This window comes from Podospora pseudopauciseta, assembly GCF_035222475.1.
Source record: "Podospora pseudopauciseta strain CBS 411.78 chromosome 2 map unlocalized CBS411.78m_2, whole genome shotgun sequence".
NCBI classification, from domain to species: Eukaryota; Fungi; Ascomycota; class Sordariomycetes; order Sordariales; family Podosporaceae; genus Podospora; species Podospora pseudopauciseta.
This window is the reverse complement of record NW_026946663.1, coordinates 3,871,697-3,898,443: the sequence shown is the minus strand read 5'-3', so window position 1 is coordinate 3,898,443 and position 26,747 is coordinate 3,871,697. Positions and strand designations below refer to the sequence as shown.

General features: G+C 51.8%; 13 protein-coding genes and 1 non-coding gene across 14 annotated transcripts; 6 read left to right on the top strand and 8 right to left on the bottom strand.

Moving 5' to 3' along the window:
• Nucleotides 1-140: 140 nt before the first annotated feature.
• On the bottom strand, nt 141-7,010 carry QC763_210860 (uncharacterized protein). The gene is made up of 2 exons (XM_062910129.1): nt 5,076-7,010; nt 141-4,971 (listed from the first exon to the last, which is right to left on the bottom strand). Exons 1-2 carry the CDS (start codon nt 5,148-5,150, stop codon nt 736-738), a joined length of 4,311 nt encoding a protein of 1,436 aa, XP_062769013.1. The 5' UTR covers nt 5,151-7,010; the 3' UTR covers nt 141-735.
• On the top strand, nt 5,999-8,996 carry QC763_210850 (uncharacterized protein; the record flags this gene model as incomplete). Its single annotated transcript, XM_062910128.1, has 4 exons — nt 5,999-6,711; nt 6,771-6,838; nt 6,923-7,090; nt 7,155-8,996. The coding sequence occupies exons 1-4, from the start codon at nt 6,660-6,662 to the stop codon at nt 8,994-8,996; spliced, it is 2,130 nt and encodes a 709-aa protein (XP_062769012.1). The 5' UTR covers nt 5,999-6,659.
• Nucleotides 8,997-9,802: 806 nt separating this feature from the next.
• On the bottom strand, nt 9,803-10,675 carry CAF16 (CCR4-NOT regulatory complex component; the record flags this gene model as incomplete). Its single annotated transcript, XM_062905642.1, has 1 exon — nt 9,803-10,675. The coding sequence occupies one exon, from the start codon at nt 10,673-10,675 to the stop codon at nt 9,803-9,805; it is 873 nt and encodes a 290-aa protein (XP_062769010.1).
• Nucleotides 10,049-10,628, top strand: QC763_0041790 (uncharacterized protein; the record flags this gene model as incomplete). The annotated part of the gene is given in 3 exon segments (XM_062905643.1): nt 10,049-10,096; nt 10,232-10,423; nt 10,428-10,628. Coding segments are annotated over 3 exon segments (441 nt in total).
• A 1,627-nt stretch (nt 10,676-12,302) lies between the features above and the next one.
• On the top strand, nt 12,303-13,023 carry QC763_210835 (uncharacterized protein; the record flags this gene model as incomplete). The annotated part of the gene is made up of 4 exons (XM_062910127.1): nt 12,303-12,324; nt 12,461-12,700; nt 12,750-12,882; nt 12,933-13,023. 4 exons carry the CDS (start codon nt 12,303-12,305, stop codon nt 13,021-13,023), a joined length of 486 nt encoding a protein of 161 aa, XP_062769009.1.
• A 673-nt stretch (nt 13,024-13,696) lies between these two features.
• Nucleotides 13,697-14,251, bottom strand: QC763_0041760 (uncharacterized protein; the record flags this gene model as incomplete). Its single annotated transcript, XM_062905641.1, has 1 exon — nt 13,697-14,251. The coding sequence occupies one exon, from the start codon at nt 14,249-14,251 to the stop codon at nt 13,697-13,699; it is 555 nt and encodes a 184-aa protein (XP_062769008.1).
• Nucleotides 14,252-15,186: 935 nt separating this feature from the next.
• On the bottom strand, nt 15,187-15,693 carry QC763_210830 (uncharacterized protein; the record flags this gene model as incomplete). The annotated part of the gene is made up of 1 exon (XM_062910126.1): nt 15,187-15,693. The coding sequence occupies one exon, from the start codon at nt 15,691-15,693 to the stop codon at nt 15,187-15,189; it is 507 nt and encodes a 168-aa protein (XP_062769007.1).
• A 950-nt stretch (nt 15,694-16,643) lies between these two features.
• Nucleotides 16,644-16,761, bottom strand: QC763_0041740. Its single transcript has one exon. It is a non-coding gene; the product is annotated as a tRNA-Leu (tRNA).
• Nucleotides 16,681-18,485, top strand: QC763_210820 (uncharacterized protein). Its single transcript, XM_062910125.1, has 3 exons — nt 16,681-17,426; nt 17,492-18,163; nt 18,221-18,485. Exons 1-3 carry the CDS (start codon nt 17,236-17,238, stop codon nt 18,378-18,380), a joined length of 1,023 nt encoding a protein of 340 aa, XP_062769006.1. The 5' UTR covers nt 16,681-17,235; the 3' UTR covers nt 18,381-18,485.
• QC763_210810 (uncharacterized protein) lies at nt 17,070-19,079 on the bottom strand (the record flags this gene model as incomplete). Its single annotated transcript, XM_062910124.1, has 3 exons — nt 17,070-18,826; nt 18,886-18,939; nt 18,995-19,079. 3 exons carry the CDS (start codon nt 19,077-19,079, stop codon nt 18,753-18,755), a joined length of 213 nt encoding a protein of 70 aa, XP_062769005.1. The 3' UTR covers nt 17,070-18,752.
• Nucleotides 19,080-19,110: 31 nt separating this feature from the next.
• Nucleotides 19,111-19,492, bottom strand: QC763_0041710 (uncharacterized protein; the record flags this gene model as incomplete). The annotated part of the gene is made up of 2 exons (XM_062905640.1): nt 19,111-19,288; nt 19,377-19,492. 2 exons carry the CDS (start codon nt 19,490-19,492, stop codon nt 19,111-19,113), a joined length of 294 nt encoding a protein of 97 aa, XP_062769004.1.
• Nucleotides 19,387-22,652, top strand: QC763_210800 (uncharacterized protein). The gene is made up of 3 exons (XM_062910123.1): nt 19,387-21,736; nt 21,797-22,501; nt 22,599-22,652. Exons 1-2 carry the CDS (start codon nt 21,598-21,600, stop codon nt 22,225-22,227), a joined length of 570 nt encoding a protein of 189 aa, XP_062769003.1. The 5' UTR covers nt 19,387-21,597; the 3' UTR covers nt 22,228-22,501; nt 22,599-22,652.
• Nucleotides 22,653-22,969: 317 nt separating this feature from the next.
• QC763_210790 (uncharacterized protein) lies at nt 22,970-23,962 on the bottom strand (the record flags this gene model as incomplete). Its single annotated transcript, XM_062910122.1, has 2 exons — nt 23,511-23,962; nt 22,970-23,408 (listed from the first exon to the last, which is right to left on the bottom strand). Exon 2 carries the CDS (start codon nt 23,399-23,401, stop codon nt 22,970-22,972), a length of 432 nt encoding a protein of 143 aa, XP_062769002.1. The 5' UTR covers nt 23,402-23,408; nt 23,511-23,962.
• Nucleotides 23,885-26,232, top strand: GET3 (Golgi to ER traffic-related protein). Its single transcript, XM_062910121.1, has 2 exons — nt 23,885-24,974; nt 25,041-26,232. Exons 1-2 carry the CDS (start codon nt 24,588-24,590, stop codon nt 25,671-25,673), a joined length of 1,020 nt encoding a protein of 339 aa, XP_062769001.1. The 5' UTR covers nt 23,885-24,587; the 3' UTR covers nt 25,674-26,232.
• Nucleotides 26,233-26,747: the final 515 nt, after the last annotated feature.

The window sequence follows — 26,747 nt, the reverse complement described above, 5'->3', positions numbered from 1 at the left end:
AGTGCATAGAAACTCCATCACCAAGTCTTGGCAGCAGTCCCAACTTCATATTTCCACTCCCTTTTTTGTCTACCAGTCCAGATACTCCATTCAGATTGATGGCTGGAAGATCTTCCTGGTTCAAAACTGTATCTGGTATGAGAAAATCTCGTTGCTGAATTATTAGACATCTATCTGACACCTACTCTCAACATGGGCGAGTGTCAGAATCAGTCAATTACTTTCATGGTATATAACTAAGCACAAGATACAAACACCATTATTTTCTCTTCCCCAAACATACACACTACAACAAACAGTATCTGCACACCAGAGATACACACATATCTCTTTCTCCTGCAGCCACCAACCACAAGTCGAAAAAGTTTAAAAATCGCCTAATGATACAACGCCATCCCTATATGCAAATTCCCACATTTCCCAGGCTTTGGCTTCCCCCCCTTCACTCTCTCAAACAAAAATAATGATATAATGTGTGAAGCGAAAAAGAAACCAAAAAAAAAAAAACCCTTTGCTTATACCACACAACCCCTTCCAACAACCATGGTATATGTTATATGTTCCAGACAAAAAATAGTCAAACAAACCCTGCTCTTTGGCTTTTTTGTATAACACCTACGTCTTCCACCCGTGTATATTCCAACAACAAATCCAAACACACTTCATCAAACAACCCATATTATGGGCCCGCAAACCGGGAGCCGTATATATCAGGTGGACAGAAGAAAGAAAGGCTTAACCCTCGCAAACCCACTCCGCGAAAACACACCACCTAGCCGTCCGATCAGCAAGCACCAACCCCCTCCAGACGCCCCGCTCGCTACACTTGATAATCGTCTCCCACAACCCCCCATCCCCCGCATCCACCCCTTCCTCGCTGTGCAACCCCGACGAGCTGGGCGACATGATCTTGCCCGCGATTCCCACCCCTCTCCTCTCCTCCTTTCTCATCAACCTCAAGATTTTTCCTCCTGGGGTTTGAATCGCCAGTTTCGCCGGCTTGCTACTGCCCCCGCTGCTGTTGGATGTAGTCGTCGACGGCATGGACCCAGCCGCACTACTAGTCATGCTCATGGCACTACCAGGCCGCATAAACGGTATCGGGCTCGCGCCTCCCCTTCTGTTTTCCTCGGCAGGGGACACGGGCGTGATGGCTGCCGAGCTGGGATGTTGACGGATGGCAAAGACAAACGTGTTGTTCAGTGCTAACCGCTGACACTGGGGTTGGACAACGTAAATGTCATGTCTTTGCGCGTGGGGGGTGGGGTGGCGGGTGACGAATTCGTAGGGTGGGTTTTCGCCCGTGTGGATGACTGGCAGGGCAAAAGCCAAGGGATGGGGAATGTCCTTGATGCTGTGCATCAACCCACGCTTGCCGGCATAGATTTTCAGGACACCGGTTCCTTCGTCGCCGGGGAGGAGAGCCTTGACCGTGTACCGCTTCACGCCGCCATGCCAGTCGGCCTGGGCGAGAGCTCGCTTCTTTACGACATCGCCAGACTCAAAAAGGTCGCCGTCCATATCTCGGGAGTAAGCCCGGACCTCAACCTCGGCGGCGACTTCGACATCAGGAGGCACATTAAACTTAACATGGACCATCTCGAGATCTTCGATGCGGACAAGGGAGGTGTTGTAGTCCACCATTTGCAGGTCGTTCTTGAAGAAAGGCGGGCAAGCGCAGGGGAGATTGAGGAGCGTCTCGTGGGCCACGGGTGGGCACAGGTGCTGCTGGGTGTGGTGCTCTGGGATGTGCGTCCAGCAAAGCTCGGATGGGCGGACGAGGAACCACCAAGGGTCGGCGGATGATGAGCTGTGGCTCGAGTACAAGGCACGCTTAGGGTTCGATGGACTGGCAAGGCAGCAGTCCATGAAGCGCCACTCATTATCGACCAGGACAGCGTTCCACCAGTGGTTAGATCTGGGCATGATGTTGACTTCTGGAATCTCTCCCGGAGTTTTGAGGTAGCCGCGAACAACCTCGCAGCCAAGGCCGACGGCGGCGCACATTTCCAACACCAGCACGGCATACTCCTCGGCACACCCACGTCGGGACTGAATGACCTGTCTAGTATCAACCTCGCCCTCAAAATCCTCTTCCCAGCAGATATGCTCAGCAACCCAAGTAAAGATGGCTCGCAGTCTCTGGACATCACTCCGATAGGGACGGCAGACGAATGTTGTCGCCAAGGTGATGGCCGTGGTCGTCGGCGCAAGATTCGTCAGGAACCGCGAGTTCTTGTCCACCTGGCTCAAGTTAATGGCATGATAGTTGGTCGGCTCAGCAACCGGCATCCCATCAGCCCCCTCATCACCGTCGATACTGCTGTACAGCTCGTCGACTGGATCAAGCGCTGGATAATCCAACATCTGACATCTTTCTTTTCTCTCCACCTTTTCGTTGAAGCTCAGCGAATTCGACCGGTTAATATCACGACGAACCTGCACCCAATCAACGCCGCCACCCATGCCCATGTCCCTGGGGGGTGGCATCTTGCTAGGGAGCAACGCGGCAGAAGACATTGACGTTAGGGCAGGTGTAGAGCGATTCGAGGATGAAAGGTTGGAGGTGCTAGCTCCAGCAGCGGCGATGCTTCCTCGCGTGCTGGCCACTCCCGTCTTGGCAGACTCCAGAATGCGCTTGATGAAATTCTGCTTCTTCGGCTTGGGTGTTACCAGACCTCCAAGACCGGGAAGCGCAGGCATGGGATCCTCGGTGAAGCCCAACTGTGACTTGGAGCGCTGTTGCTGATTCTGGTGGTCAGACGCGTGGCTACTGTGATAAGTCACTCCTGAAAAGGGCGTCTCAGGCCGACCGCTATCAGCGTCGTTTAGAAGCTCCCGCAAACCAAGCGCGCTGTGGGCCCTACTCCGATTCTTGCGTGCAAGGCTGCCGGCGCTCGTTGCGCTGATTCCTCCAGCTGACACACCGCTCATCAAGCTCCGATCGGTACTCTGCGTGTTCGATGAGCTATTTGTTGAATTGGTTTTGGTGGTAAAGGTCCTGTTGAGGATATTCCGGCCCACGCCTTCATAGCCCGACTTCTTGTGCCTCAACTTTTGCTCCGGTGGGGCATCCATACCCATGGAAGACTTTGGCCTGTCATACACGCTGCTCTTAGGTGGCGGTGGAGGGGCTTCGTCCTCTTCAGTAACGCTAGCATTATGCTGATGCATAGTTCTGAGTCTAGATTCCATGCGCTCGACATAGTTGCTGAGCTGCGGGAGATGTGGTTCTTGAGAGCTTTCGAGTGGCGTTGGTTCCACAGACGAGTCGGCCGTACCGCTGTTTGTTTCATACCCCTCGTCAATATGAGCTGGTATTCCCATTGATGTATTGGGCCGTAGCTGCGAGGTCCGCTTCCGCTCCTTTCTTGAACGCGCATGCACCATATCAAACGAAGCAGGGGACCAAGGGTCCAACACAGGCGGTTCTGGAGATGGCTCACGGCCGGCACTGACAGTGGAACCAGCACCGAGAGCATCCAACTGCTCCATCACATCATCCATCGCTTCTCTAAGCGGTGATGGTGTAAGGCCATCGATACCAGGAGAGGGCGGGCAAGGGGTTGTAAGCGTCCTCGGCGTGTGAAAACCTGATTGTTGTGGTGGTTCGTAGGACGCGTTAGAGTGATGTCGTGAAACGTTGCCCTGTCCATATGAAGCATTGGAATTTCCTCTCGATAGTGCTGACTGCTCCCTGGAAATGCCCGTAAAGTAACCTTCATCCTGAGAGAACTGAGACTCCTGCCGCGTGACCTTGGTTCGGTGGGGAGGCGGTGGTGGTGGAGGAGGCGAATCTGACCTATCAATGTTTCGGTCGAGACTTAGATGGTACGTGTGCTGTCTCCCACGCTGAGGAGGTGCTGGAGAGTTGTGCCTCTCTAAGCTCATATGATGTACATGGTGGCGGTGGGAGAGAGGTGGCCCGGATGGCATTGTCGAATCCACACTCTGGTGGAAAGAGCTCTGTTGTCTCGCCTCGGGAGGCCTGTAAGGGATGTATGAAGGAGTGGGTGATGGTGCTCTGGGGTCAAATCCATCATCTTGTGGGGGCGCAGGAGATGGCGCCCTTGAATCGTAGGCATGATGTTGCGGAGGTGCTGGAGACGCTGCTCTCATGCCGTAGCCACCATGTTGGGGAGGAGCTGGCGATGCTGCCCTCATGCCATAGGCATTGTGTTGCGGTGGTGCTGGGGAAGCTGCCCGCATATCATAGCCACCGTGATGCGGCGGCGCTGGTGATGCCTCCCTCATATCATAACCCCCCTGGTGTGGGGGAGCTGGCGAAGCGGCCCTCATGTCATAGTTACCATGATGTGGTGGCGCGGGTGAAATAGCGCGCGGGTTGTATCCCACATCCTGCGGTGGTGCCGGTGACGGAGATCTGGAGATGTAGTTGTGGTGTTGAGGAGGGGCGGGAGATGGTGCCCTAGAACCACCATGGTGATATTCCGGCATAGGTGAAGGGCTTCTTGACCCATAATTTTGGTGGTGAGTTGGAGCGGGAGAGGGTGCTCGGTGATTATAACTGGAATTCGAAGGGGGTGCCGGCGAAATCTCTCGTTGCCTTCTAGTAGATGGGCGGACTGGGGAGGTATTGTCCATCGAGTTGACCGATGTATCGCGGGATCGGGCGACTGGAATCGCATCTTCTTTCTTGTAACCATCTCGGAACGTTTCTGGGACCTTTGCCGTCGTATAATGCGGCGCTTTTGCATAAGCCTCGAATGGTTTCCGAAACGTCCTGGATTTTTGTGGCGTATGCTTTGGACTTGGTGTATTACCGTTTGGCAAGGGGCTGGTTGACCTCGTCGTTGGGCGAAATGTCTCTGGCAATACTTCGACAAAATTAGAAGGAAACAGTCCGACCGCTCTTCTGTCGCGAAATAGACGACCTGTCCACCACGAGCCATCGCCGGCATTCAGACATTCAATTAAATCTCCCTCAATAAACCCAAGATCTCGCTTGCTCTAGAACAAAAGAACAAAACAATGCCGTTAGCTGAGTCCCCGAGCCGCGAAAAAAAGAAAAGAAAAGAAAAATCAACAATCGCATTGCATTGCATCGCACGAACCTCTCCTCCCCAAGAATAAACCGCCCTGACCCAGCACGGGAAGCGCGTTGGTAATGGTAATGGCGCAGGCACCATTTTTGCGAATCTTCAATCGAGTCGTCCAAGGCGGCAGTGACAGTGACAGGTACAATAACGCAGCGGTTGGTTAGTGCCCCTGTACAGTGATTTGATGTCGATTGTCGTCGCTGCTGCGACTCGGCGCAAACAATGGTGCCGCGGTCGTTCGAGTGCTCGAGTTGCGGTGCCCGCACAAGTCGTCGTATGTATACAAATGCAGGTACACAAGAGGAGGTTGTTGCGCGCCAAAATGAATGAATGAATGAATGCTAATGACGGCACCGGCCTAAGAATCGAACTCGCCTGGAGGCTGGGAAGCAGCTGTGGAGATGTCGAGGAGCGGCGCCATCCAAGGCCAAGACAGGGCAGACGCCAGACCAGGACCAGTGGACAACAGAAACAAGGAACTTCACAGCAGCAACTTCACCACGCGACCACAACCAAAGTGACGACGACGACGGACAGGAAAGAATGGAACACAGGCGAAGGGATCCCAGGCCTTAGTTTCCCCCACTATGTAGGTGCTCGTGGAGTTCAGTTGTAATAGCAAACGCAGATGAAGGGTAACAGCCGGGCGGGCATTTTGTTCAGGGCGGAACAAGGATCTCTCAGCAAATGGAGACGGCTGGTGAGAGCCCCCAAGGGCGGTCGAAAGCAAGGCCCAAGCTCCCTCTCCAGCTGTGTCGTTGCGTGGGGCAACCGGCCACCACCCCACCTGAGCAAGGCTTTTCGGTAGCATGCCGCCCAAGTGCCGGGCGTTTGGTTGAGGGTGCCAGTGATTGGCCCTTAGCGCGCTGTTCCTCAAGCTGCAGCCTGTGGAATGCAGGACGCTGCAAGCTGCGCAGTAGAAAGAAACGCCGGTTCTTCAAGAACTGTCTCGACCCGTCGTCCACTTTTCTATCCCAGACGTGGAGTATTCACTCAAAAAACACCATGATTCTGGCCCCATCCGCCCTGCTACTGGACGGGTACAGCATCTTCTCATCAGTCTTCGTATCTCGACCAACAACAACAACAACGCCAACGCCGCTGCAGATCCGGGCGGCACTCCGAAACTCGTCCAGGGTCCGCCCTACCTCCCGCTAGATCATTAAGTAAACAATGGCCCGTGCCCGCCAAACGCAGCACCCGGACAACCAAGCCGCCAACTGAGAACACCAGATCCAGGGGTTTAATAGCAAACGGCTGACACAGGCGCAACGCGGGCGCTGTTTCCTCTTGTCCAGCCCAGGATCCCATCGACAAGAAAGAAAACCGTCCGAACTCCCTCCTCCCTCCCTCGCTTTCTCCGCCTCCGGTCCCTCCCGTCCCAACCCATCCCTTCTCCTTTTTCCCAAGGACTTCTCTAGGACCGTCAAGGTTCGGTTTGGAAAGGCGACAACAGCCCAGGACCCAGGTTGCGTTCGGTTGCTTTTAATAACCTTGAATCCCCGCCTCGCGCCTATCTAATCACCCCGATCGATTTGCGACCAAGGGCAGACCCAACCCTACGAATACTCCACCATCGCGTGTGTGGGCTGAGGCGCAATGGCAGACGAAGGCGTCGCAGACCACTACCAGGTGCTGGAGGAGCTCGGCCGTGAGTGCGCGCTGCGCTGTTGCCCTGCCCTGGAACGTGGGAAACTGACTGTGACGCAGGCGGTAGTTTTGGCGTGGTCTACAAGGCCATTGAGAAGAAGACAGGGGAGACAGTTGCGATCAAACATGTATGGTGGTTTTTTGTCATTTTCCTCGTCAGTCAAACATGTCTCGGCCGTTCTGTGGTATTAATGTCATTGTGTTGCGCACAGATCGATCTCGAGTCTAGTGACGATGATATCCATGAAATTCAGCAAGAAATATCCGTGCTCAGCACCTGCGCCAGCACTCATGTCACCCAGTACAAGGCCAGCTTTCTCCGTGGACACAAGCTGTGGATTGTGATGGAATATCTGGGAGGAGGGTCCTGCCTGGATTTGGTATGCATGCACTTTACTTAATCGTGCCTCTTGGCGATGCCCCGTTCTAACAGTTACATTGCAGCTCAAACCGGGCGTGTTTCCAGAAGTCCATATTGCCATCATTTGCCGAGAACTGCTACTTGGTCTGGAATACCTCCACGCAGAGGGCAAGATTCATCGTGACATCAAGGCTGCCAATGTCTTGCTGTCAGAGACTGGAAAAGTCAAGCTTGCCGACTTTGGCGTTGCCGCCCAGCTGACGCATATGAAGTCGCAGCGCAACACCTTCGTTGGCACTCCCTTTTGGATGGCCCCTGAAGTCATCCAGCAGAATGGCTATGATTTCAAAGCGGATATCTGGTCCTTGGGCATCACGGCGATTGAGTTTGCGACTGGCGAGCCACCCCATGCTCAGACACATCCCATGAAAGTTCTCTTCCAGATCCCTAAGCAGGACCCCCCGAGGCTCGAAGGGAAGTTTAGCAAGGAGTTCAAGGACTTCATCGCACAATGTCTCGTCAAAGCACCGCATCTCCGGCCCACCGCAAAGGAACTGCTTAAGCATCGGTTCATCCGTTCAGCCGGCAAAGTGGAAGCTCTCCAGGAGCTCATATACCGCAAGCAAGTTGCCGATGCCAAGACGGAGCGTGTGAAGATGCCAGTGTACTATCAAGAGACGCTGCAAACTCTCTCGCCCAAGGATGGGGCAGACGAGTGGGTGTTTGACACGGTCAAATCAGTCGTCCAACAACAAAAACGCGGTACAGTCAGGTCTAGAAAACCGTCTGTCGTTCACGGGATAGAGGACGCCATGCATAAGCTCGACGTCAAAGATGGGCCCCTCCAGCCCACCACTCCAAGTACCGTCCGGAAGTCGACAGTCCGCCGCCAGTCCCTCCGTCAAAGCCAGCAAGCCAACCGCCAGGTTTCCAACGGCTCACCCCGTGCGTCTGTTGCGGCTAAGCGGCCATTACAACCAGACATGTCGTTTGGTAACTCGGGCTCGACTATGCGTTTATTCCGGAGGGTACCATCTGACACATCGACCAACCCTTCACATCATGGCGGTTCCTCCCCCAGCGACTCGTTCATCTATGACAACAGCGAGAACAGACCACCAACATCGTACTCGTACCAAGCCCCGGTAGAACCGCACAGCAAAGAAGCCTTTTTAGGGAGAAGGCTCTACAACAAGGCTCTAGAACCCTGTCTAGACGAACTCCACGCCCAGACAGCAGGCTCAGCAAAAAGGGAGGCACTGGCGAGGTTATCTGACGCTTTGGCCCATCTAGATGCTGTCGACCCAGAGGGGTCCTATCACCTCCTCCGAAGCATCATGTCGACAGTATCTCAAGACACAAAGCTAAGCAATGCTTTTGTCCCGCAACTACCCCAACAACAACAACAACAACAACAACATCATCATCAACAACAACAACAGCAGCAGCAGCAGCAGCAGCAGCAATACCAACAACAGCAACAACATAAACAAACCCTCAGCGAGGGCACCCCCCAAGGAGGAACAGTCGTCAAAGACCAAAGAACAAAACCAGCAGCCTTGCAACCACCACCAGGGTTGTCGAGCTCACCGACGAAGTTGATGATTTCACAGGATAACCCACATCTCGCGTCTCATAGGAGGAGGAGGGAGAGTAATATTGGCGGGGCGGAGAACGCGCTGGGGATCGTTAATGGGGGAAGGGGAGGGGGGTCGCCGGATAAGGAAGCACGGGAGAGAGAGAGAGAGGCGAGAGAGAATAGGGAACGGGATAAGGAGAAGATGGCGATGGCGGCGTTGGAGGCAAAGTTTCCGGGGAGGCCGGCGGTGCAGGGGATGGAGCATTGTAAGGCGCTGGGTGATTTGCTTTATGCTAGATGGACGGATGGGTTGAGGTTGAGGTGGGGGGGTGTGGGGGGGCATTGACGGAATTAGGGGGTGGATGTGTAAGGTTACTGTTGGCATTCTGTGAGAGCGGGCGAGCAGGCGAGCGTTGATTTCACCCGAGACTGGACGATGGTTTGGTTTGGTTTGTTGTGCTGGTTCGCTGGTGTACTTTTGCTGTTCATATTTTTGAACAAACGAAGCTCGGACGAAGCACGACCACGACGAAGTCAAGAAGCTGGGATGATGATTTTCTTTGGGTCATTTTTTCCTTGCATTTCATCTCAACATTACCTTTTTATTTCAATCTCATGGTAATGGCTGGACGGACCAAACTTGGGGGACATTTGCATATTTTCTGGAGTTTTTGGGTTGGGAGGCCGTGGTTGATGGTCAGCAGAAACAACAACTGAGGGATGTCAAGGTTGTGAAGGATTGCCGGGGGGGTATAAACGAGGCATTAAGAGAGGTAGATTAGAGTTGTACTGTGTGGTAATAGTGTAAAGAGTATTATGACATGAAAAACACTGTCTTTGCTTTGTAGGTTGGACCTGGTATGGTTTCACTTCTCGAACATACGGTCTTCTGAGTGGATATGGTTTTTTGGGCGGTATTGGTTGCTTTCAGTCATCCAGTTGTTGATATGAGTCAAATAACACACATGAATGTCTTCTAACATATTAAATGGATATGCCATTCTACTCTACATCAAGTAAGCTTTCCGCACAGCGAAACCCATGTTAAATCCACCCGGGTACTATGTTAAACCATATTCGCCACCACATCTATCCCTCTATATGTTGAATCCTTCTCATCTTCACCCCTCTTACATCTTTTCTGATATTTTCTCATCTCTTCTCCTCCAACTTGCTCTTACTCTCTAACCCATACCCCCCAATCCCCAAATTCCCCGAATTATAACTCAACCCCTCCGGCCCCCTCCTCAACTTGTCTCTCGGCCCCCTTCTATCCAAGTCCTCCTTCAACCACCTTAACACCAACTCCCCTAGCCGACTGTTTCCCGTCTCTTTTTCCCCCCCCAGTTTACTCTCCAACATCTTCTCCGTCGTCCCCCACTCCACCACCGTCCCAAGATGCATATGCACCAAATGCGTCGGCCACCCCGCCAAATTATCCAATATGTGCGTCGCATACACAACCGTGCACTCCCTCTCCTCCGTCTCCTTTTTCAAAAAGCTCAAAAACTGACTCCGGGACCAGACATCCAGGTCGACGGTGATTTCATCCAATAACAGGATCGTCCACGGCCGGACTAGGCCCATGGCGAGCTGGACCCTGCGGCGCTCGCCGTCGGAAACGGCGTGCATCCTCCACCTGGTATCGATGTCGAGAACGGCGACGAGCTCGTCACGACGGTCGGGGTATTGGTCCCCGCCGACGGAGCGGAGGAGCTCGTCGACGCCGATGTCGGTGCGGACGATGGCGTTGAGGACCCATTCCAGGCCGAGGTAGGTCACGCCCTCGAGGCCGACTTTGAAGGGGTCGTTGCCGCCGATGGTGATTGTGCCTGCTGGCGCTAGGCGTTTTCCCGCCAGGAGGCGGAGGAGGGTGGTCTTGCCTGCGCCGTTGGCGCCGATCAAGAGGGTGCGGGATCTGGGGGGGAGGGAGAGGGTTATGCCTGAGAGGCCGGTGGAGTGGTCTTGGAAGAGGTAGGAGAGGTTGTTTGTTACTACAGAGGGGGGGCCGGAAGCGGGGGCCATTTTTTGATGGTGTGATTGTGTGCTGCTGTTGTGTTTTGTCAAATTGATGTTGTTATGGGATTGTGAGATGTAAAGGTGAGTTGAGCCTCAATTGCAGTGTAAAAATCTCACTCGACCACGAGGCTTTTGAAAGTTGAGAGATGGAAAGAGGCAAATCAGGTGATGGAGATCGCCTTTATCGCAAGATATCTGACCTTCCTAAAACAAAACCTTCCTCCAAAAAAAAAACACCAACGTTAAAAACCTGCCACCGGATCCAAATCTTGGCCATTGCCTACCCGTAAGGTGGGAAATAAAAGACCGGAGTATCCTCTCCTGAACTACATCTCACCAACCCTCCCAAAGCTCGTCTAGAGAGCAGTTGGATTTGTCTCGAGGAGTGGAGGGGCAATAGAAGCGGGGCAGCTCATCCAAAGCTCCCGTCTATTCATCACATCACACAGAGCTTGCTGCTCCCTTCTTTTCTCTCACAAAGCTCTTGATTTTCTTGCCAACAGCAGAGCTTCAAACATAAATCACAAATTCACCCAAAACTGTCACATACGACCATAGACAACTGAAAATACGGGATCCCGTCCGCTCTCCCCTAGTCAAACAGTTGATCGGCAGATTAGTACTCAGGTGGGTGACCACTGGGGAATCCCTGCTGTTGTATGTTTTTACTGCTTTTGTCAGTCTATTTATTGAGTCTTGGCAACCCCCGAGTTCCCCCTTTTTAGGTAGAGAAGAGAGATATATAATTTTAATTACTCTTTCAAAAATAAAATAAGGAAAAAAGACTTAATGTAAAATGGCCTGAAAATAACTATAAACTACACTTTTTTTTTTTAAAAAAAAAAAAAAAAAAAAAAAGTAAATATTTAGAATATATATGTAGGGCCTTAGGAAAGCGATGCGAGCGAAATCGAATCCATCTTGGAAAAGTCGGAGCAAGTGTTGGAGTTTTGGATTTTCTTCTCGGGGTTAAGGGTTTAGGTGGCCAGAGGGGGTTCCCTGCCAGATCGAGGGGGGGCCCAAACAAAACTCTCTTTAGTTATCAGACAGCGAACTGCGGATTGGAATGTCAGTTTGTTAATTTGTTTACGACAAGGCTGAGGAGCGTATCAATGGGTGGTAACGCGGGTTCATTTGTTCAAACTGAAAAGGTTCGGGGGGCTGATCTTAGTGGTATTTAATTTAGAGACGAACTGACTTTCATCAGGAGCCGACGGGCTTGTTTTCCTTGAGGTAGTTGCAAAGATTGATCGTCGCTGGCCGGACGGTTATGGTCTCTTTGAGTGGTGTTATTGGGAAGTATCCTGATGCGAGTTGTGAGGCGAGTATGTAGAGAAGAAGTAGAAAAAAGACAGGACAGGATCGCGTCACATAGCAAACATGATCTTGACCTAGGTAGGCAGTGAGCATTTGATGAGGCGCAGGTTTTCCATGATTACTCTCTCGCTCGAAGGCTTCTCAAAAAGAACTTGACGGTTTCATGCCTCGGAGTATGAAGCCCGGCGCCAACATCATGGTTCGAGCGGGCCCAATAATAGACTCGTTGGAGATCGGGTTATATCTCTTGTTTTGGACGGTTATTCGATATACGTATTGTGATGGGAACTGATTTACTTGCTGAACCCTACCAAGCATGGGCTTCTCTCCAGAGCAGCGTAAGTGATCCTTGAGTATGGCCTGGCTTCGATCATGTCTCCCAGAGTATTGACCAGAGTTTTCAGCGTGACTATCAGTCATACCACGGCCACCAGGTCCGACCAGAGGGACTCCTGATCGCTGAGATCGTTACAGACAATGACCGAAAGGGCGTCAAGATCCTTCCGGGAGAGGTCTTTTGCTGGATTGAGTTTGAAGATGGGATCCTCTGCCCAACCGCCAAGAGTTTCTCCTCCACATCTGGACTGATCCGCCATATACGCGGTCAGCACGAGCTGGATATCCAGACTTGGGATGGCAAGTGGGAGGGTTGTGATGCTGAGGAGAAGAGCAAGGGTGGGAGGCCGACTGGGCAGGCTATTGCCAAGGCTTTGGGTAAGTCCATGAGGTGAAACAAAACAAAATTTCACTAACTTTTGTTTAGTCATGTATAAACAGTGGAATAAGTTGATTTCTGCGGAAGATGAGGCGGCAGAGAAGGCATGGAAGCAGACAGTCAACCAACGGTTTGCAGAAGAACGTGCCGATAAGGCTCAGAGATTCAGTGAGAAACGTGAGTAGGAATGGTGATATTTCTTTCTCGGTCTTGAGCCTAATAGTCATTCAGAAGCACGAAGCAAGACAATGCAGGCCGGCCTGGATCACGAAGCAACCAAGAGCGCCGAAGACATTCGATTAAACGCAAAGTATTACTTTAAACGGCCGAATAAGGACAGATGGCCCATCAACCATCGTGGGAATGATGTGGGAATCCTCTCTCCTTGTAAGTAACTAATCTAGAGAGGTATATTAATAGTACGGTATATAACAGGCTCCTAGGAAAGAGGCATACCGGTTTCTCAAAGAAGATTATCCAGACAATATTGAGCGCGAAGGTTTAATCCGAATTTCTGCACATAAATGCAGTCGTGGAAGTTGAAGTTGCATTGGTTATATGTTAGATTAGTATTAGTGTTATTAGTTCTCTAATTACCTCGTCCAGTATCAAACTTCTTACATCCAGCATACCTACAGTCGCTGCACCAAACCGCATGTCGGGTTCTTGAAGGCTGCTTTGGCAGCGCATGCCTTCGATAGGGAACCGTACGAAGGACCCCCTGAGGGTGGCGTTCCTAAGCATTGAGAAGGGGTCAACTAAGCAAAGTAGAGTCATAGCAGCTTCATGGGTCTGTCGGTAGGATTTTGGTTATACCTAGGTACCTCAGAGCCATTCAACAATACACAGTCAAAGATGATCAAAAAAGAGATCGCATTCCTGTCTATCAAAGAAGGGGCGTCTAAGTCTAATTCTCCATGCAACACCTCCATGTTGTCGAGCGTCAATCAAGACGGTGGGTTCCAAAGTGAAGAAAAAACGAAGAGGTACAAAGGTTACCCCCGAATCACCAAAACCTCCCGCTCCCAACCATCGATTCCTTTACCATACTCAACAAACAGTCCGCTCTTGTCATTCAGCTCGAAGTCGACCAGACCTATGGCCGCAACCTCGATTATAAACAGCCTTATCCACTCGCAAGGAAAACTCACGATGGTCAATTTGACCGCTTTTGTGGTCTTCTTGTCGGGCAGGGCGGAAGGAATCCGAAATGTACCGAGGACGGGGCCAACTTTGACGCTGTGTTCGTTAGAGTGGAAATCAACCACATTGATGGGAAAGGGGCTACGGCCATCCTCAACGCCAGAGTCGATATTCGGATAGCCGGCCGGGAAGTCGGCGATGAGAAAGCAGGTGCCGTGGGTACCGTCGGGGAGGGAGAAAGTCAAGACTTCGGGTTCCACGGGTTCATTGGAGTTGGTGGCGATGTGGACCTTGTACGATTCCGACTTCACACGCTGGCAAGTGGATTGGTCGGTATGAGAGGTGGGGGCCGCAAGGGAGAGGCCGGCAGCGGCTGACAGGGTGATGAAGAGGGTTGAGAAATGCATCTTGAAGAGTGCAAGAAGGTGGTCTGACTTTCAATTTGAGTGTAGGCACCGGCCGAGGTCGCAGTTAAAAGTGTAAGGTAAGAGAGGCTTGAGGCTGTGATGTCTAATAGAGATGAGACTTGTTTTAGGGGAGAACCGGTATCTTATAGACATATTCTTTAAGGTCTAACTGGCATGATGGAGAGTTCATCCGAAGGTTGAGCAAGGACATCACCGCCTTTGTTGCTCCACAGCTCGTTGGTAGTCGAGTGCTCCAAGTGCGAGGTTGAGGACAATGGGATTAAGAGCATGGCGGACTATCCGGAGAACATTTCTGGGCTAGTCGGCCGTGTGGATGTTGTGTATGATAGTGTTGGCGGTAGTGACGTTCCTCCCTCTTGTTGGTCGTGGATCCAAGCAGCTTAGGCGGCGTATGCCTTTGGTAAGGAGTTATACAAAGATGAGATGAGTTGCCCCCCGTAAGCGTTCAGTCAGGTCAGGCCAGGTTGCTCCTAAAGCTTAGGCCCCATAGGATGCAGTTGTGTAGTTTATGTGATTTGTGGATTCTCGTGGCCATTTTGCATCAATACATCACTTTTTTCTTCTGGCCTGGGCGCCTGAAAAAATGGAAACTCTTGTGATTGCGCCCCGAGACCTGGGAGGGAATTAACTAAAGAGTGCATAGGTACGCTTGGACAGTTCACAAATATGCGACCCTCATTCTACAAATCACTATCATCTGACAATGTCCTCATGTTTCAAAGTTCACTAATAAAATCCCATTGCTGTCTATCAAAGAACAGGGAGCGTCTGAATCTCTAACCCCCATGAGATACCCCCATGCCGCTGAGCTTCCATTAAATGTGGCTCCAGAGCTGGTAAAAAGGACGCACGCCATATTCCCGATTACCCACAAACCCCAAATCACCAACGTCCTCATCCCAATAAGTGGTTGCTTAGCAGCTATATTCAATGAAGAGCCCAGCATCCGCCGTGTTCTTGAACTGAACCGAACCCAACTCGGCGGCCTCAAAATGGTAAGTCATCTTCTCCCTGCAGGCAAAACTGTTGATGGTGATCTTGACTGCCTCCTTAGTCGTCGGACCAGGCAAGGCAGAAGGGAAGCGAACGGTACCAACTAGGGAGTCGGGGGTGGGACCATCAACGTCGGTGACGTTGACAGCAATGGGGTTGCCGCCTTGCTCAACCGAGGAGTCTCTAATCGAATAGTCGGCCGGAAAGGCCGCAATAAGAGAGCAGGGACCACGGGCGTTGGCAGGGACGTTGAAAGAGGCATTGCTCGAGCGGCGGAGGTGGATCATATCGGGGAGGTAGGTAACGTTCATTCCCTGGAGATCGGACTGGATACGCTGGCAGGTGTCAAGGTTGGTGCTAGAAGTAGAGGCGGCAAGGGCGAGGCCGGCAGCAGCCGAGAGGGTCATGAAGAGGGTTGTTAACTGCATTCTAAAAGGTTGGTTGGTTGTTTAAGAGTGGAATAGTGTGTGATGTGTGAGCTGGTCTGGAGGTGATGTTGAGACTGTGGTGGTGATGATGGACAGAAAGGGGATTTGATCTGGGAGCTTCACACCTTGTATACCTAGTGATCTTCTCAAGGCCTACCTGGCACGATGAAGAGTTCATCCAGAAATTGGACAACCGCATCGCCATCGCCTTTGTTTTGTTACCAGCTCCTCGCTCTGTGTGCTGTGACGATTGTGATATCTCCGGCATGTCGACTGTCCATCCTTGCTGGACAGTTTGGTCAAATGTAAGGCCGAGGAGTAAGCTCCTTAGCCATATCTCGAGCGACTTACCTGGGTGCTCCGTCTTCACCACTACGGGTAACAAGAATTGGTACCATATAATAGGTTGCTCTTCCGAGCTCACGAGGCGCGTCCCGGCCGAGTCATCTTGTTTGGGTTCTCTCTTGCACTGGATGACATGATCTTACTAGCAATCCTGAAAAGTCGATGAAAATCCAAATGTTCTTGTAGCCTTTTGCATCATCGTAGACACGCACTGGTGTGAAGTTCAAGAAGGCACCTCTTATCAAGCTAGAATCACAGACCGTGAAGCAAGAGAGATACACCGCAAAAGGCCTGCACAAAGCCTAAGCACTTCCACAAATAAATAGTCAGCTAAGGATTCTTGACTTATTCAAGAGAGAAGTTTTACTTGCGGTGCTTCGCCCTGTGACTGCTAATCTTGCCCACGCAGTCGAGCTCAGCTGCTCCGGAACCGTGCGGGGTGTTGTCAGCCGAAAATCAAGCTCGCTCCGTTGCCTTCGGATTTGTTTGCTAACAAGATCGGATTCCGCTTATATGGACGAAGATGAAAATGTGATAAAAAAGATGGTTCAACAATCTGCTCATCATATAACGAAACTCCATCACCGATATTCATCAAATAACATGGCTCGATGGCCGAGCGGTCTAAGGCGCTAGACTCAAGATATCTCAATATCTTCCTATCAGCATGGCAGGTGCATTCTAGTCTCGAAAGAGGCGCGCGTTCGAATCGCGCTCGAGTCAATTTACTTTGTATTTTTGTCCTCTTGTCCTTTCCTGTACTCGGGCGGATGAAGGACAAGTTTTGCTTCGCTGGGGAGGACAAGTACGAACCCTTTTCTTTTGAATCATCTCGAGAGCTTGAGCAGAGTAAGACACCAACCAAGGCAATCTGAAGAAAGCCACTTGGGACCATGGACAATGTAATCCGGAATCTGGGTGGGCCAATGACGACCACGCCATCTGCTCCACTTGCCTACATTGTCTTGCTTGCTTGCACATGTCCTGGAAACGGGATGCGAACTCAGGGCGTCATGACGTTGATTTATTGGGGGAAGCCATGCGACATGGCTTTTGATTGAACTTTAATCCGTGAACCTCTCCGGCCTCGATTGTTTACTTTCCCGCCTTTCTGCAACAGTTGACGTCTTGAATCCGTCTCCCGATCATTTGGTTCACCAATTGACTTGTACAGCTTCACTGCGCCAAGCCATCAACATGAGTGCCGCTCCCGAAACCCAGATGCCAACCAACATCACTGGTGAGGGAAAATCAAGTGAGCAGGAGACGACCTCTCTCAGCAAGCAATATGACACCCCTCTCGGACTTGCCCACACAACCATGCAGGAGCTCAAAGACCGCATCAGGCTTCACTACGACCTAGCAAGCGACTACTACTTGAACCTCTGGTACATCTCCAGCTCATAAATACTTTCCTTACATTGTCACGACACTCACTAACAAACCCCCCCAGGGGCGAACACATCCACCACGGATACTGGCCCCCCTCCTCCCCCGACCTCCCAAAAGAAGAAGCCCAAATCAACCTCATCCGCCTCCTCCTAGAAACCTCCCAAATCCACACCTCCCCCGCCCCAACCTCACCACCCCTCAAGATCCTCGACGTAGGCTGCGGAATAGGCGGTACCTCCCGCTTCCTCGCCCGCGAGCTAGCCGCCCACGTGACGGGCATCACCATCTCCAGCAAGCAGGTCCAAAGCGCCAAAAAGCTCTCCGACAGCAGCAACAAGCAGTACCCAGACGGGGAGTACATCCCCTTCGGCCCCGGCAAAGTCCGCTTCATCGAGCTCGACGCCGAAACCCTCGGGAGCTACTTCACCGGCCCGGACGACAAGTTCGACATTGTCTGGATCTCAGAAGCGCTCTCTCACTTCCCCAAGAAGGATCTCTTTTTCAGGAATGCGTTTGATGTGCTGAAACCAGGCGGGAAACTGGTGCTGGCGGATTGGTTCAAGGATGAGGGCTTGACGCAGGAGCAGTTTGATGCGGATATTAAGCCGATTGAGGATGGGATGCTGCTGCCGCCAATGTGCACGTTGAATGGATATGTGCAGTTTGCGAAGGAGGTCGGGCTGGAGGTTGTGGGGGGACCGAAGGATATCAGTCAGGAGGTGAAGAAGACATGGTAAGTTTCCTGCACAGAATAGTCTCGAGGAGGTTGGTTGCTAACACAATGGTGTAGGGATATTTCTTGGTCGTTGATCCAGAACCCGTCCTTGTGGGCGTTTGCTTTCAGCCAAGGCAGAGATGGCATTGCCTTTCTGCAAGCATTCCGTGCCATGAGGAGAGGGTATGCCAATGGCAGCTTCCGGTATGCTGTCATGGGGTTCGCGAAACCATGATAGATCCCTGTTTCGATCTTGCATTGAGAAACTTTTGTACAATTGCGCCCCTACGTTGCATCCTTAGCTAGAGCAAAATTATTAATGACCAGAAAGGTTTTATTGAGTGTTTTGTTCCGCCGCCATCGCCCGCCGAAACACCTGATGAAATATGTATGGATATCTTTGCGCCCGCCTTGTCCCTATCTCGCATGTTCCCAATCATGTGTGGTATCATGACTGCTCCCGCCGTGAATGCATCGCGTCTTGATTACGTATCGTTGCACTGGACTCGATCCCGGTCCCCGTTGATTCGGTTTATTGGTATCTCGTCTCTGTCGTTCGTGTCCTTCCCTTCTCCCGGCCAATCATCTCCCGTTCGAAAAAGCAGATTTACGCGCCACCAACGAGGATGTTGTTAAGGGGAACGTGGATGAGCTTGACGAAGTAGCCGACGGCGCCCATGACTGCATAACTGTTAGTCAACTGTATTCGGTATTGGTAGCTGTAACTAGACCGGACGTACTGAGGAAACCGACGCCAACGGCTTGCGAGATCTTGAGGAACTCCTTCTGGTCGGCTGTTCAATCGTTAGCATGGTGACGCCCCGGCTAAGAGACAATGCATAGACAGACGCTTCTGGGCCTTGTGGATGAACTGGATGCCGTCCTTGAGGAACTCGCGAGGGACGTCGAGGATTTCTTGCACTTGGTCGGACATTGTGGCGGTTTGTGTGTGGGTGAAAAATGAATTAAAAAAGAGCTAAGATCAATTGATTGATGGTTGCGTGCGTGCCGGCGTGGAAAGGATAAAAAATGTCGTTGGGCAATTCGGTCGTCTGCTGAATTGTCGCGTGGTGTACAGGCAATTTGGAGAACGGACTGCTGGAAGGCCACCTGGAGAGAGCTGCCAGCTTCGCCTTACCAAATCTGCCACATCGCCTTAAGATTTAGCGTAGGGGTGAGTTTGACAGGGGATGCCGGACCACAATTTGGTCAGTGCGCCACGTTCACTTACACTTTGATGCGGGAAATCTTCGGTTGACTGTTGGATGGCTCTCCAGCCAGCAACTTCTCAACTCTGTGTTCCCTTCTCTCTCGAATATGGACCAATTCACGGAGTCTTCCACGCATATACCGCCAATCTCGCCTTACAAGGATCAGCCAGCTTTTGATATTTTGCGCTTGAGCATCGGGCAGACCGACAAGGCCCCACTCATTTACCTCATCCGATATCTAACCCAGCCTCGGAGCGTTCCGTGAAGCTCTCACGGGCCGGAGGATTATGTTCGGAGGTCGGCGGAAGTACGCTGCTATCCTACACCCACACCATCTCGAGATCCTGCGAAAATCCAAGGACAGGAATGTGATGTCGATATTCCAGACGCCTTCATGACCTTCATGGCCTTCTCGCAGCCTCAATACTTCACCAGTACTTCCTCAGTCAGATAAGCATCGCAGCAATCATCCCGCATCCGATCGCAATGTCTCAGTGTGCCAAGACAGCGGGGCAGCTAAAGTGCGGAGCACCGCCGATCGAACAGCCCGGATGACCTCCCGGATCGAATTACTTTACGGAACCACCCACCTTTGAGGTCCAGCTCTGAGACATGCAGACTTCACAGCTGTTGAGGCCATTCACAACATGCATGCTAGGCCGAACAGGACCAGGTCACGGCGGTGAATATCTTGCTGTATGGTACAGGTCTCGAGCTCGGTCGTCATCGGGCCCCAATGCGGCCTATGATCAACTTTTGTGTGACGTGCAGTTCCTCCCACACTGGTACGGCCGCTTGGGGATTCATGGCCGGCACGGCCGCTTGCAGGGCCGGCCGTTGACGGGCCTCGCTCTCGGGGTTGGGTGATGACACTGGCCTCAAACTGCTCACTGACTTCCCCAACATTTCACAGCGTGGGGTATTTGAAAACAAGAGCTCGCTGGCACTCCAGTATTGGCTAGTTGTTCCCAAGAAGCGAGGTAGTAGATGATATCTGTCACCATTCTAACTCAGAGGCTACAGAGTCCGGTCGTGCGTGTTGCATACTGCCGAGTATCCATCGCAGCCAATCGTCATGACTGCAGGTATTCCAGTCCCCTCTTTCGGGCATGGCATCCGCACCTCACGGTGATCCGTTCTAGCCGTGATGTACCTGCTCGAGGCGAAATTCACTCTCCGCTGTCCGTGCCTGCCCTTCTCAGCAAGCAGGACTGCTGCCCAGTGGCTGACCCTTGATTGCCCCCGCAGAGTCATGGTCCGACTTGATGGGAATAGGCTTTCAAAAGCTGCATGTTCCCCCGGCATGATATCTCTCGCCTCTTGTTCCTTTCTTTCCATCCATGTGGTTTCTATCTTTATCTTGCACCCCTTTGTCGTCCTCTCCGAATTCTCAAAGAAGAAGCCTTCGACCAATCACCAACCATTCCAGAACAAACGTCATCCGCCTATCGAGGCTGGCCTTTGTTTGGCCAAGATCGAAACAACAATCGATTGATCGCACTTGGCCGGCGTCTCTCGACCTGCCGCGCGCCTGTTCTGCTCACCTTCGCGGGGCTGCCCCACAAAATAACCTCAACCTAGGTGAGCCTAAGTGGCCTCATAACCACTCGTTGACTTTCGCTTCCTCTACCCGAGACCGAAAACTTTCCCAGCAGCACCAAATGTTGTCAGCCTTGACAGTCTGTTGCTGGTCTGGACTGCGGGCCAAGTTAGGCTTCAGTTCCGTCTTTTCCGTGGAAATCCGTACAAGGCAAGGCCTCGTCTGATTTCCCATGTCATATAACAATGCCATTCTCAACGGTCGTCAAGTGGCGGCCCTTTTATGTCGGTCAACGTTTCGCACCGCTTTCACTGCCCTATTCTTTGTGCTGGTCACTTGATAAACCCTCGACGGCCACGTACTCGCACCTTCGCCCCCTCCCCTTCTGAGGATCTGCTCTCCTCGACCGAAGTCGTCTTTATTTTTTCTTTTCTCTACTCTCTGTCTCCGGGAATGCCTGGTGTATCCCCTCATTTGTCTCATATTTAATTTTTTATTTTCCCCTTCCTATTGCTTGTTGATCTTCATTGTTCAACACCCCCAGGGTCCTTCTTGGCCCATCAACTCATTCACTTCCGTCCGGCCCGCTATATCCGGACCTTCGCACCACACAGCAACACAGTCCCACAGTGGCGGCTAGGCATCGTCATCAGCACACTCTTTGCTTGTATACATAAACACCAACTAAGACGTTCTTCACGATGCGTAGACCAAGATTCAGAAAGTCTCCTTCGACGAGCTTCTCAACGATATCCGAAGATATGGCTACGCCTCCCAGAAGCCCATCACAAACCTCCACACGAATCAGGGACACGGGGTTCCCCGATACATTCTGTGGAAGTAAGTTATGAAATACCCAAATCCTTGTATTGTTCAGACTCGCTAACAAGATGCCCACAGATAGGAACACCACCCTTCCTCACCCTGACGCCAAGATTGGTCCTGATGCATGCATCACGGAAGACGATGTGAATGTGGGCAGGGCACTCATCAGGCACAGGATGTCCTTCCAAGTTCAGACTGAGCGATCATATGGTCGATCTCTTAGCCTGTATGACCGCAAAGTCAGCGGCTCTTCTGACGAAGGAGCTCTGGCTACTCTAGGCCGCATGGCTCGTGGGTCTATTCGGCCCAGTGCTGAGCAACCCGCTGGTATTCGACCGACGTCTCGGGACGGCCATAGTGTCACCACCTCCGACGGCACAGGCTCGCCTCCACACTCCCCAACCCGCCAAGTGAAACAGGATCCAAGAGACGCAGCCAGGGATCCTAGAGACGGACGCCGACATCGTCGCAGGAGCAGTCTCATCAACAGGCTCTTGCACAGATAGAACAGCAGAAGCCGGGGAGTTCGACGGAAAATTCGCAATTGGTCTTTCGATATGGGGGGGAAGGTAAGGGATACCTCTTCGGGGTCAGCATTTCTTTTACGAGCGAGGAGTTCCGGTAACAATTATTTTGAGCATATGCATTTACATGGAAGGGAGCCGCATGAGCAGCACCACGGGAATCAACAAAACATGGGAAAAGCTGGGCGTAATTCGACAATGAAGAAGCACACGCCGCAGAAGAAACAGACGAAGGGGAAGCCACAGCATGCAGACTGTTTATCGTGTTTCTAGTGGGTGATATGGGCAGATTATCACCTGGCCTTTTGCTCGAAGCAGAGACTTGCTGGGTGGTCTACTAGTTACCTACCTAGTACCCATGGCTCTTCGCAATACTCCGTATTGGAGAATCATTAATTGAACATCATCTCTAGTACTCATTGATATGGAACCATACTTTGCCCGGTGCTTTTGCCCAGTGCTCATACGTGAAGCTTGATCGTTTATGTGGTGGCCAAAAGCACAACCCGGAAATATTTCGATCTCATCAGTATGATGGCAAAATGCTTTCCTTGGAATTTCGCCCTACATAAACCCAGAGATATGCAACCACGAACGACGCTCTCACACTTTGCTGTTATGCCCCATATATGCCCAGACATAAAATGATGCTGCTGACAAAAAGATGCTTTCCCCCAAAACCATTACTCCCTCTCACTCATTCCCCCTCCAACAAAGAGGGAATTTAGCTCCCCCGGTAAGTGGAATAGCTATATGGCGCCAGCAACAGCGGGACATGATACCTCTCCCCCTCGGCCACGTTGAACACGACGTTGACCTCGGGGAAGAAGGTCTTGTCGGGCCCGCCAAAGTAGGACTCGGTGTCGAACTTGAGGACCCAGCGGGAGGGGCCCCTGATGGAGCCGAAGACGTCTTCGAGGGTGTAGACGGGGACCTCGCCCGAGGAGGTGGCGGAGGAGTAGGGGAGCCAGGTCTTGATGCGGCCGTCCTCGTCGGTGGTGGACTCGAAGACTGGTGGGGGGTTCAGGGGGCCGGGGGAGGCGGTGGAGGTGGAGAGGAGGGAGAGGGAGACGCGGACGGAGCGGGCGGGTTGGCCGAGGGTTGTGTCGAGGATGTGGCAGGTTATGCGGTCTTTGGTAGTTGTTGATTCGGTCATTTTTGCGCTTTGAGGGGGGGTGGTGGTTAGATTGGATGTGAGGAGAGGGAGGGGGGAGGGGGGGAAAGTGAGGGTATCACGAGGGGGTAGTAGGCAGGCAATGACTTACACTGAGAGGTGAGCCACAAGCTGAGTGAGTGAGTGGTGGGGTGGTGTAGCAGGGGGAATGGGCTTATCAGAAGCGATAAGAGGAGGGGTTGTTGTTGTGATGAGCGAGCTATGTATAGAGAGAGACAAAGAAGCAATGGAGAGAGGATAGGTAGAGGATATTTATAAACTTGAAAGTCACCATATAGAAAAGGATCGACAAGAAGCATTACACTACTGATACCCCTGGAATGGATTTGCTTGCGCTTTCTTGGGGGCTGATGCGATGGCCACATGGGTGCACCAATGTTCAACATCCACTCCAGAGAGCTTCTCAGCCCCGCTGCCACCGGACACAAGCGTCGGTATCTGCCGCTGTCCGCCTGCTTGGATGCCACCAGTTGGATACCTACCTGGCTTGGATACTTTGCACGGGGCTATAAAGTGTTGCATTGTTTCCTTTATTGCCTCCAGGTGAGGACAGACAGAACGTTGTACACAACGGTGGTATCCTCGCCTCACCGTGAGCTCGAACCACAACACTGATGATAAATGCGGCTCAGGCGAAACAAAAAAGTCACCGCTCTTCTGTCCGTCAACTATTAATCTGCCTGAGGGCGGCGAGATGATCACGCTAATCAACAAAGGTGGTAGCTTTAGTAAACAAACAGATTCAGCTGTGTACCTGTTGTGGAAGTTCGTCAGCTTCAGCTTGGGGCCAAAAAAACAGTTTGCGTTGAAGCGATGCATGAAGCTGAGCTGCTTCTCCATTTCTTCCTTCCGAACTTCAAGACAAGATGCCTCCCATCAGGTGCCAAGACATTACCCCACCATATGAACCCCCACCCCTGTCGAGGTCGAGCTTGCCCCGCCACGAAGCCAGTGACGTTGCGGGCTGGCAGGCCAGACCCAGCGACGTCCACACCCGACGGTGGGTTTCCAGCTGTTTCCAAAGCCCCTTGGGACGCGACAACTTGGACCAATCTTGATCACCACTTGCACAGCTTGCCTTCTTTCTCTCTCTCTTCTTGAACGACCGTAATTCCGCAATCTCTCCAGAATTCCCGCCGCTACCTACACTCAGTAGACAACCGCCAAGATGTCGACCGCAGTCATCAACGCCGACGACGATGCTATGGAGCCCACGCTCCAGTCGATCCTCGACCAACGCAGCCTCAGATGGATCTTCGTAGGTGGAAAGGGTGGTGTGGGCAAGACGACAACCTCGTGCAGTCTTGCCATCCAGCTGGCCAAGGTCAGGCGCTCTGTGCTTCTCATCTCGACCGATCCCGCCCACAACCTGAGCGACGCTTTCAGCCAAAAGTTCGGCAAGGACGCCCGCAAGGTAGATGGTTTCGAGAATCTCTTCGCCATGGAGATTGATCCAAATGGAAGCATGCAAGACTTGCTTGCTGGACAGGCTGAGGGTGAGGGCGCTGAAGGTTTGGGGGGTATGGGGGGTATGATGCAGGACCTTGCCCTCTCGGTAAGTTCTAAGAGTGTTTGTCAGTGATGTATCAACCAGTCTGGCTAATACCGTACTTCTTATCAGATTCCCGGTATCGATGAAGCCATGTCCTTTGCCGAAGTCCTGAAGCAGGTCAAGTCACTCTCCTACGAGACCATCATCTTCGACACCGCCCCAACCGGCCACACACTCCGTTTCCTCCAGTTCCCTTCTGTTCTGGAGAAGGCCCTGAAGAAGATCTCGCAGCTCTCTAGTCAGTTTGGAGGAGTCCTGAACGGACTTCTAGGCGCCAACGGTGCCCTTCCCAACGGTCAGAACCTCGGTGAGATGATGGAAAAGCTCGAAGCCCTTCGCGCCACCATTTCAGAAGTCAACCAGCAATTCAAGGACGAGCGCCTCACCACCTTCGTCTGTGTCTGCATTCCAGAGTTCTTGTCTCTCTACGAGACGGAGCGTATGATTCAAGAACTGGCTAGCTACCAGATTGATACCCACTGTATTGTTGTCAATCAGCTTCTGTTCCCGAAGCCCGGTTCCGATTGCGAGCAATGTACGGCCAGACGGCGCATGCAAAAGAAGTACCTCGATCAGATTGAGGAGCTTTACGACGAGTTCAACGTGGTAAAAATGCCACTTCTGGTGGAGGAGGTTCGAGGAAAGGAGAAGCTGGAGAAGTTCAGTGAGATGCTGGTCAAGCCTTTTGTTCCCCCGTCATAGGATACAGGCGGATACCAAGCATGCTCAAATATTGATTAGTATTCTAAAGAAGGAGAGGGGAAGATAGTTATCACTGCTTTGATGGGTCTCACCGAGAAAGGATACCCTGATTGTACATCAGCAACGCGGGGTGGTCCCTGGCAGCGGCAGATATTGAAGAGTCGGACTGGCCAGTGGCCGTACTGGCAGGCAGTGGACGTAGAACTCCCATTTCAATGCGGGGGGTTAACCTGGCTGGAAATTGCCGAGGACCGGCTTGCACAGTTCGAGGCGGGTGTTTTAGATTTAAGCTTTCAGGAAGTCGTAGCGATAGGTGCAGCTGGTCTTTCTGATGCAGGTCGGCGATATTTGTGGCGACTGTACAGATCAGGTCTTCCAAGGGCTTGGAAGGTGAGAAGATGGCCACGGTATAAATTGAAGCCCCCACCAAAGGAAAGGATTCGAACTGTTTTACCTTTTTGAAACGGCGCGGCTTTTTTATTTGATCTGCTGTATTGGGATGCTGAGGGTAGCGAAGAATTAGAGCATATAGCGAGCGAAAATATGTGGTTTGCTTTCCAATGCAGTTTTGGTCCTTTTCCATGTTTGTTGATTTTTGTTTGAATATCTAGCTCAAGTTTTCATGTTATAGGAGGAAGCTTCACTGGGATAAGGCACGGAATCATGATTTTTAAAGAATTTCAATTTTGTATTCCCAGATGGTCAGCACAAGACTTGAAAAAAACAATCACCAACCAGCAACAAGAAGAATGAAACAAAAGGCAAGAGAGAAAGTGTGTGTGTGTGTGTGTGTGTGTGTCAAGTGTGTGGTATATATACACAAATAAATATCAGTATATCAATCCGAATTTCCCGATTATTTCCTAATTTCCCTTCGCTTTCCCATTGCCCCTACTCCAGCATCCCATCCATCCATACCAATCCACCCATCCATCCTATGTCCCTTTGCCTTGTTGAATAACCCCCCTTCCAACCTTCCCTATCCCGGCTCGTTTTGGACATCCCGCCGCTTCCCTGTTTCCCGCTTGTTTTATTTTGTTGTGTGTGGGTGTGTGTTTGTGTGTGTGTGTGCTG

What these genes read in the sequence shown, in the direction of transcription:
- QC763_210860 (XM_062910129.1), bottom strand. Translation starts at nt 5,150, where the DNA reads ATGGTGCCTGCGCCATTACCATTACCAACGCGCTTCCCGTGCTGGGTC. An exon ending in TTTATTCTTGGGGAGGAGAG is followed by an intron (nt 4,972 to 5,075) that starts GTTCGTGCGATG and finishes CTTTTGTTCTAG; the next exon opens with AGCAAGCGAGATCTTGGGTT.
- QC763_210820 (XM_062910125.1), top strand. Translation starts at nt 17,236, where the DNA reads ATGAGTGCCGCTCCCGAAACCCAGATGCCAACCAACATCACTGGTGAG. An exon ending in GACTACTACTTGAACCTCTG is followed by an intron (nt 17,427 to 17,491) that starts GTACATCTCCAG and finishes AAACCCCCCCAG; the next exon opens with GGGCGAACACATCCACCACG. An exon ending in CAGGAGGTGAAGAAGACATG is followed by an intron (nt 18,164 to 18,220) that starts GTAAGTTTCCTG and finishes ACAATGGTGTAG; the next exon opens with GGATATTTCTTGGTCGTTGA.
- QC763_210800 (XM_062910123.1), top strand. Translation starts at nt 21,598, where the DNA reads ATGCGTAGACCAAGATTCAGAAAGTCTCCTTCGACGAGCTTCTCAACG. An exon ending in CCCCGATACATTCTGTGGAA is followed by an intron (nt 21,737 to 21,796) that starts GTAAGTTATGAA and finishes AGATGCCCACAG; the next exon opens with ATAGGAACACCACCCTTCCT.
- GET3 (XM_062910121.1), top strand. Translation starts at nt 24,588, where the DNA reads ATGTCGACCGCAGTCATCAACGCCGACGACGATGCTATGGAGCCCACG. An exon ending in TGCAGGACCTTGCCCTCTCG is followed by an intron (nt 24,975 to 25,040) that starts GTAAGTTCTAAG and finishes ACTTCTTATCAG; the next exon opens with ATTCCCGGTATCGATGAAGC.